At 43.8% G+C, this 9,256-nt stretch overlaps 1 protein-coding gene across 1 annotated transcript; it reads right to left on the bottom strand.

The window, feature by feature from the left end:
• Nucleotides 1-367: 367 nt before the first annotated feature.
• STRIT1 (small transmembrane regulator of ion transport 1) lies at nt 368-4,863 on the bottom strand. The gene is made up of 2 exons (XM_075417494.1): nt 4,851-4,863; nt 368-462 (listed from the first exon to the last, which is right to left on the bottom strand). Exons 1-2 carry the CDS (start codon nt 4,861-4,863, stop codon nt 368-370), a joined length of 108 nt encoding a protein of 35 aa, XP_075273609.1.
• Nucleotides 4,864-9,256: the final 4,393 nt, after the last annotated feature.

Raw genomic sequence — 9,256 nt, 5'->3', positions numbered from 1 at the left:
AAGCAGGCTGGAGAACAGGCAGGTATCTGACCTAGCACTGGACTCCAAAAACCACTCGCTCCATTGCAGACTATTTGAAAACTGGGAAATTGGTGTGATGATTCTTCCTAATGCTCTAATTAGCATTTCAAAGCTTTGTTGTAGATAAAACCTATACACCATGTTTACACTGTCGATATTAAAAATAACTCATTTTATAGATATTGGAGTCACTGGAAATCTCAATTTCACTTCCAGGTCCTTCTAATCTATGTCAGTGTAAGTTCTTCTGTCCTGTAAAACAAAGAAAATGACGTTTTAAAGAGTGGCAGTGCAAACCAAAGAAAGAATGGATGGTATATGATACTGCGCAAGCCACTTACTTCCATCAGGAGAAGACGATGTAGACCATCAGCGCACAACCCACTATCCAGCCAACCGCAAGGAGTATCGGCACAACGAGACGTGACAGTGGGACTTGGGCTGAAAGAGGAAAGATGGTCTTTTTCAGAAAGGGCACATTACAGTGACGCTGATAACACTAAATTAATCATCACAACCACGATTATCACAGCACAAAGATACCTGTGAGCTTGGGCCACGGTATCTATGATTGCTATTTTGAGCATGGAGTCGCCGTATCTTGGCAGGCCTTCTAATGAGAATGCATAGCGTAAGCCCAAAGAGATTTCCACGCTACAGTCTCTGCAACCAGATAGGTACAAGGCTTAGCACTTCCAAAAGAAGCACGGTACAGGGAGGAGACAGGCACAGTTCTGTCCTTGGTCTCTGTAGGTCGTCAGGAGAACATCTGTACTGGACTTCATAGTTAGCAGCTGTCCTGACAGATTCGTGATTCAATCCCTGACACGTACAGCACCGTCTAGAAGTCTCATTAGGTTGGCAACAGTAAATAAAAACCACAGCGATTATTTAACATCGCACCCACGTAAGATTCACGCGCCTGGGGCTGCAATGCGGGGATGGTGTACGAGTTCCCACACCCCACAGGGACGTTTGCCAGTGGCTGTGCGCCAGCGGCTCACAGCTCATCTCGAGGCTTTGTGTGCACGGCGCCCACTCAGCCCGCTCCTATCCTGTCACTACAGCGATACGGGGTGGTTAAGTGTGATGGAAGTATCCACCGCAGGGATGTTCCCTGCTTTCAGGTAAGGAAATAGCAGAAGAGTTTCTGATGTGAATGTACCACCCGCCCGGCTGAGCTGGGCCAGGCACAAACACGGGACATCTCGCATGCATTGCCCACCAGTGCTAGAACAAGCTAAACATTTACACGGAGACGTAGAGCCCGCTGCAGGCGATGCTTCCTCAAGGAGCAGGCAGAGAGCAGGACCAGCGCTTTGTATAAATAGGTTTCTGTACAGCACCAGAATTTCAAAGACCCTTCCATCAGTTTCCAGCAAATGGCAGCTGCTTGCCAGAAAGCAGCGCATCGACCTTTGAGATCATATTACTTACCAATATATTACAACATTTTAAAGCACACCTTTCTGCAGTTAAAAGATTTCCAGGTTTTTGAAGGGATTAATAAATAATGTAAAACTATTCACGACACCTTGCACAGTTTAGATCAAGCAGAGACACTTCAGAGGGATGCTTAATAATTTAAGGTTTTCCACATTGCTCTTTTAAAGCTATGCACAACACAAACATGTCTCACCATGATACTGCATGGTACTGCATGGTATATCTACCGAAAGAGAGGACATATAGATAGAAAATCTGCATGTGCTGCCATAAAAATATTAAACAGGTAAGCAACTACACAGCAAAAAGATAAAGTCCTGCTCTGAAAGGGGCTGTCCTTTTGCCACAGGGGAGTCCCTTACCAGCTTCATTTAAAGGCTGTTATTCCTTTGACACTTTATAAGGTAAAGCTACTTCTGTTGGGAATCATTTCTCTTTACTTGCCCTTTTTCTAAAGGTCCTGCTACAAATACAGGGCTGGATCCTTCCGAGGTAGGTGGAAGAGTTTTGACAGAGCTCTGCCAAGTTGCCGTTGTGCCTGCTGAGTATGGTGTTTTGTCATAGGAGATCCAGCTCAAACGCGGTGAGAGAAGAGAGGCAGGCAAGTCCTGATGGGTCAGCAGGAACGCTGCGCCCAGCATTTGTCATGAGGCAGCAAGCAGCTGGCTCTGAGGGATAGAGTTTCATGGGAGCCACTGGGAGTACTTGCGTTTCATAGTTTAAGACCATTTGCTCTGATCTCCTATATGTCACAGGACAAATACCCCAAGACTTGAGTTAGGGTGAAGCAACTGCTTGCAAGACCATATTTTACGCCACAAGCAGGAGAGACTGAAGCATGAGATACGCACAAGGCTAGGGCTTGGCTGGGTGAGACGTCCGAGCAGGTAACCCCTTCATAAGGCCTCAGAAGGAGGTGACAAAATCCAAGGTCCCAACATTTGGTCCAAGGGAAAAATCATCCTGAGTCTAAGCCTGCGAACGGGCATTACCCTCCCATGGAGCAGGGCTGAGCACACCAACAGCCAGAAAGAGAGCATCCGCACTGTCCGCTTTCCAGCCCCACGTGGAAATGGGGTGCGGAGGGACTAGCAGCAGAGGAGCAGAACGCTTCTAAGCAGCTGTGCTTTAGAAAGAAAGAAATCAGTCTTTACTGACTCCTGCAGGTAACCAGCCTAAACCCTAAACCGTGAGGTTTATGATATATTCTAATCGCTGCTCAAACGAATGCACGTGAAAGCAGAATACGGAGGGAAATGTAGGTTGTTGAAGAGCAGTTGCAAGTATTGCTTTTAAACAGCCCAAGCAAACAAACCCTGGCTTCTGGGGTTTGAGCCAGAGCCTGCTGAAATTTAAAAAGCCAATTCTGGATGGCAGCAAGAATAAATAAAGCAATCTTACTGTGATCTATGTATGTAAGTTGGCGTTCTAGCTACAAATTATTTTCTTCTTCCCCCATTATAGTAATTTTTCTCTACTTCAAACATGAATTTATGTTAAAAGAAACAGAGCAGCAAACACACAGCATTTTTGCTGTGCTACAGCAGGGTTCCTCTGCATATGACCATGCTTCTGCAGGTTGGTAGCCCTGGAATTGTCCACCACAGGATGCCCAAGTACCACAGTGAAGCCAAGGATCCCTCAACTACAGGACATAGCAGCATAGGCTTCCAAGCTAAATACAACCTAAATACACTGATAAATGTCATCTGATTGCTGTTTTCTTTTTTTCTGGGATTTACCTTTTATCCAGAACCATAAGTTGGTTTGGTTTTGCCATCTGTAGTTGGTCAAAACTCCTACCAGCAAAATGATGCCTGTGGTCTCCCTGAGCTGCCTTTACCCTGAAGTGTCTGAGTCCGACACTGGCAATGGTGCCCCAAGATACCTGGTGGAAAGACTCCCACTTATTTTAAACAGGCAGAGGCTTGGCAGGTGGAGAAGGGAATGTCTCCCTGCCTGAGCCTGTCAAGCTCAAACTCGCAGTCTTGTGTTCCCTACTCCAAAATGCCTCAGCTAGTCCGTAAGTTTTCTTTGTATTTTATCTCATATAGACTACACATGCACGCACACAACCAAGCCACCGACCCGTCGCCAGGACGGCAGTCTGAACCCGCACTGCTCAGCCGGCTAGGGGGGAAGGCGTGGACATGCCCAGAGGACCACAGCTCTTGCCAGCCCCAACAAACAAGTTTTCCTGTGTTCCTTATGTGCTGCCAATAGAGGCTGTGGTGCTCCAAAATCTAATTTAACCACAGAACTGATGTGGACAGGCTTTTGTGCTGATGGCATTTGCCAGCTTCTTATTGAAGAACCACGCGCACCCTGCAGTTACTCCTTTCAGCGAGGTTGCCCAACCATTTCTAACCCGGGGTAGGGCGGGAGGCAGTCAAGCCCAGCTGCCCAGGCGCTGCGACTCCCGCTGCCGCTCTGAGGCTGGTGCTGGCGCCAGCCTGCTCCATCTCAGTGATCATGGCCACTTTTCTTAGGAAAAAAAATTAGACACAAATGACAATACACATCCTACCAATGCAAAATATGGTTAAATACTAATTCCTGGTGGAATACCAGTATCAGTATAATTTCTGTGGCTATCAATGAAAACTAAAATTAAGAAACAGCATTCAGTGTCCTGTTGTATCTCAGTTTAGTAGAATTCCACTATACTTCTTAGATATCAGTGGTAATGGTGCAAAAAAAGGGAGATAAAAGTCTTTAAAAACTTTTTATATACCTATGGAGATGTATAAAGAAGTTACTTTTACAAGAAAAAGTACTACCTGAATAACCGTGTGCACAGCTCACACCATATTTAAACTTACAGTTGTTTCACCATCCAAACCTCTTACAGTGAAGTGAACAGAAAATGATAATGAACATAAAATGCCTTTTTAGAAAATGCCTTTTTATAAGATGCCTCTTCTCCCTGGAGAAAGTGGGAATGTGCTTATAATGAAAAGGGCATTATTAAAATTTCATTTTGCTCTGCCACTTGGGCTTTGTGGGGTTAAAATCTAAATTATATTTTCACCTAGCATTACACTCAGATTTCAGCTACACAGACAGTATATTTAAAACACTGTCAAACATAACTCATTTTACACAGTTCTGTTTAATTATGTTAGTAAACTTAAAAGACTACAAAGAAACCTAAAGAAAACAAAACCAGCAGAATTCAGAATTATGGGAGGAACCCAAGCTACTTTAAAGTCCTTGCTGTTAACAGAATTAGCTTTTAAACTGATTACACTTTCTTATCGAGAAGCAAAATATATAGTGTATCAGACAAGAATACAAATAGCTGAGTGTTTTCACATTACATTGCTCAGATTTACGAATTTTAAGAATACCTTGTTATATTCTCATTTAACTGTGCATCTTACCTGGTTCTGCCATCCCTCCCTCGGCCGCTTTTATTGGCAAGTTTTAAGGTTTGCCTCTGCAGTTGTTCTTGTGAGTCTTGGGATGCTTTAAATAGAGCAATATTTGGAACGTGCTGCAGCTGCCTTGCTCACTGATGCCAGGTTTTGGCTACATACATTCAATTGTCTAAAAAGGCAGGAGTTCCAGGGATTCAAGGTTACCTCTTCCTATTCCTGCAACTGCACATCTGTTTCAGAGAAAACTGAGTAAGGAGAAGTTATTTTTTGAAGAGGGAGAGAAACAAGGGCAAAAAACACTTTATGGTCTCTTGACAGCCATGAAACACCACGTGATAAGTGCACGTAATATTTATGTGCAGCCACATACTTGGAGCATGACAGGGATCCAGTTTGTTCTTAGTCTCCCCTATCAAAAAACCAAGCCAAGTCCTACTCGGTAATCCTTGTATTGTGTATCTCTGTAGTTATTAGTTACTTGCTAAGCATCACCGGGTATCTTGTACTCCACAGAGCACGAGGTATGTTTAGCCTCTTCCACCTGCAAGGTTACAGTGCAGAGTCACAGGTTTTCACGACTCCTATAGGTAGTGGATAACAAAATTGAAGGGAGGAACATTCCTAAAATAATCAGAGAATGATTTTATCCTAAACAGGATAAATCATTGCGAACTGCAGTCTCTAATTCAGAAGAGGAAAAAAAACCACAGAGACAAGTGCCAGATCTGACCAAAAGGACAAACTGCACATCAGCTCGTATCGCGTAAAAGGAGAGCTCCGCGTACAGATCCCCCGAAGGGATCCTGGCCACAGTTTTTGACCAATAAGCGTAAGAAACCCACTCCAAGTTTGTTAGGGAAATGAAGTCCTGTACAGAACACTCAGAGGAACCCAGAGGCGCATCACACGTTAGCAAAAAGCCCCTCACCGAATGTATGCTTCCAGGCACAGGAGGAGATTTTCTCTAGCTTTCAGCAAGCTTATACGTAATCCCATTTCACAGCTGTGCTGAGATACTCAAGGAAACGGGGATTCTTCCTGGGTGTTTCTGGAGTGGAAAAGGACACAAATCATTGCTCAAAAGCTGTTCTACACAGCAGGTGCACAGGATGTTTTGGAGAGATCAAATCTGCATGTTCGTGTAGTTCAGGGGAATTGGTTGTGGGCTCCTAGAAGATGAAACAGTGCTCAGAAACACATCATGCAGATCTCCTGGAAGAGATTATCCCTTCCTTATGTGCTTGTTGATTAAAGATCAAGTACTTTACATAAAAAAAATAAATTTTTATTATCACCTTTCTTCAGAACTGCTTCCTCCCTTACAAGTGCTGTGGAGATCACATCTTCCTTGGAGCTGTTCTACCAAACAGCCTGAAGAAAAGCAAATAAGCCAAAGTTAGATTCTAGAGCACCATGTGCAAAAAATCCTGGCTTTTCATACCAACATGACCTAACTTGTACTAAAGCAGGTTCATAACTTAAGTATTTAAACTTGAAAGGACTGGAACTAGTTATAATGGAAACGCAATCCCCATCCGTCCCAAGGAAGGGTCTGTTCCTGAACGCAGGAGCTGCTTTCCAGGGATCCCCTGCCCGCTCCGTGACTGCAGAGGCAGAGCAGGAGGGTGCGGGACACATCCCCAGTGCCACACCTGCAGAACAGCTGGGAGAGACAGCCTTCAGAATACCCAGAGGAAACGCAATGAAATGGCTGGTTATTTTTACAGGAATAATATTTTTTATCCAAGGTGGAAGAATAGAAACCGTGGGCCCCAGGCTACACGACTTGTGTCCATCTGCAGAGTACTTTCATCTGGAATGAATTAAAAAAAAAAAAAAGAAAAATGAATGGCAGTGGAATATTTTACATACAATTATTTGTATTGCTATGATCAGTATCATAGAAACCAGGCTAACATACACAATGCGATCGAGCAGCATTCAACGCTGGCAAAACTCTACTGGAGACAGTTGTTTTACATCAGCGATGAATTTAGCTTTGTATAGATTGGTTTCATTGCATACTATAAACAGTCCCCGATTTTTAGTCTTTCAAATTTGGCATGAATTGTAAGATGACGATTACAGAAAAATAACTGAAGTGAAGCCATGTCACCTACGGAAGTTTTCTTCAATTTCTGCAGTCGGTATCTTGACCGACCTGTTCCTCAGTCAGTTTGTGCTCACTGTCTATTCAGCTCTTGTGTTTCTGTTTCTACGATGAGATACATCAAAGCAGCTGCTTTGAGGCAGTATTTCCAGTTCTGCAGATGCAACAGAAACATCAAGCTTTACTGTCTGCCCCCTCACAGCAGGTCCACACCAACTAGCCTCTGCTGACAGCAGGGACGCTGCTGGCTGAAGGATCAGACTCACCCTTCCTCTAGCACGAGCGAGGACTTCAAAGATTTTTCGGGACCTGAAACTCCTGTCTACCAATTAAGAGCCATCATGTCATAACATCTTTTTCGTAGATTTTAACATCATGTTAAAACCAGCAGAATTTCTAGGACCAGCTACTTTCTGGAATTTCCCACCGGCAGTTTCCCAGCAGTTGTGACAGCACTTGCAGCATCTCCAGTAAAGATGACTTGACGGTAAAGGCTCAGTGGGAAACAAGTCAAAGGACTTCCACCGCCTTCTAGAGATCCGTATGATCAAATGGGCATGCTAATATAATAACTGAAACAGCAAGTTCTCCGAGTACCGCAGTCTCTGGTACGGGTATGCCTAGTGTGTCTCCACTGCTGGCTTTTGCCGGTCCTCCGCATTCTTGAGCAACACACTTCTCCTGAAAAAATGCTTGCCTTTCCCCAAGCACCACGTAAGGAAAGTGATTTCATTACTGCTCGTCCAAAATGGGTATACTCTTAAAATAAAACTCAGGGCTACATAACACCAAACTGTGCTTGGCACAATAAAACGTATCACATCATTTTGAGACACAAGAATAAAATGCGAGCTTTAGATTCTTTGTCTAGCTTTGCTATAGAGCAGACTTTTTGGGACAAGATCCAATTTGTTGTAAAAAGAAATATGATTCTGTTCTCTGTGCAAGATATTTGTTGAAAAACACACCTCTCTGATACAATAACTTCATTGGCTGCGTGGCTGTTCCCGTAAGAAGCCAATCTGTTTTGGTTCTGCTAATTATATATAGACACATCTGATCTAATGGAAATAATTTCTACCAGGAGCCATATATTCCTAACAAGACAATCTGACCTTCACACATTGGGATCTTTCCAGGCCTACTTGCCTTAAGCAAGGACAGAGAGTCATTGCTGTTCACAACAGTTTTGCTAACTACTACCCTAATTTAGCTGCAAGCGTAGTAAGTATTGTTCTGCAAGTCTAAAGCATGAGGTTAAGGGTATAAAAGTTGCAACTGCAGCAAAGAACAGTGTAACAATATAGACATTATTTTAAACAACACATCTTCTGTTTGAAACGGAGGAATGAACTGCAGACAAATTCTACAATAGTTCTCGGTCCAACCGCCAAAGAAACAGCAGGGCAACAGTTTCAAAACATAGAAAACAAGGAGAGTACACAATGCCTAAGAAAAAACTCCAGAGAATGATTTGTGGCAAAAACCATCTACTTTTTTGCCTCCTAAAGAGCAAACGCAAGAAAAACAATTCATTCATTTTTATTTGTGTTTCAAATTACACTCTAATTTTTATATGTTTTTTCCTCTGTTTGTGGTGGGATGATGAAATACTCAATACTCAGACTCAGATGATTAGTTGGGATCAGAAATGAGAGCTCTGTTTTAGCCTTCAGTTCACTGAGGTACTCACACAGTTTTGTCTCACTTAAAGCATTTTTGAGCAGCCTCTCTGATTTCAGTCCCGTTAACTGCTCAAAGCTAGGAATGCACTTTAAATGCTTTAAATGCCTTCGTACTTTAAGTGAAATAGGGCCAAAATCAGGAGGAGGAACCGAGTAAGCCAGCAGGGTTGCAAGTCTTTCCAGAATAGGAAGTAATTTTAAGGGGAAAAACAGTACTGATGTTTTAGAAAATACCAAATTCTCTTCTTGAGATCCATGTGGACTTTGCGAAAAGGGGAAAAGAAAAAAACCAAAAAGCAGAGGCAGCTGTTGGGTTCATTGGCTGGCTGGAAGTTATGAATGCCGTCGTTCACAAGCTCCCGCTGCTCCCAGTGTGGCCGCACGTGCTGCTGGCCACGGGCAGTGGGGAGAACCCTCTGCAGGGTGCCAAAGCTGCCGTGGAGGGCTGGAAGGAACAACGTCCCTAGCTGTGTTCAAAAGCATCCCACCTCACCACACAAAGTGCATTATTCCACGGCTGGCTATCTTTTGGCTGTTCCTTCAGTGGTACAAAGGAGCTGTCTGAGCCTGCTGTCCCTTGACAGGCCTGACGCCATCCTCGCCCCAGCCGCCTC

The sequence above is a fragment of the Opisthocomus hoazin genome, chromosome 4 (assembly GCF_030867145.1).
Source record: "Opisthocomus hoazin isolate bOpiHoa1 chromosome 4, bOpiHoa1.hap1, whole genome shotgun sequence".
NCBI classification, from domain to species: domain Eukaryota; kingdom Metazoa; phylum Chordata; class Aves; order Opisthocomiformes; family Opisthocomidae; genus Opisthocomus; species Opisthocomus hoazin.
The sequence above is the reverse complement of the archived record's forward strand: the minus strand, read 5'-3'. Positions and strand labels throughout refer to the sequence as shown.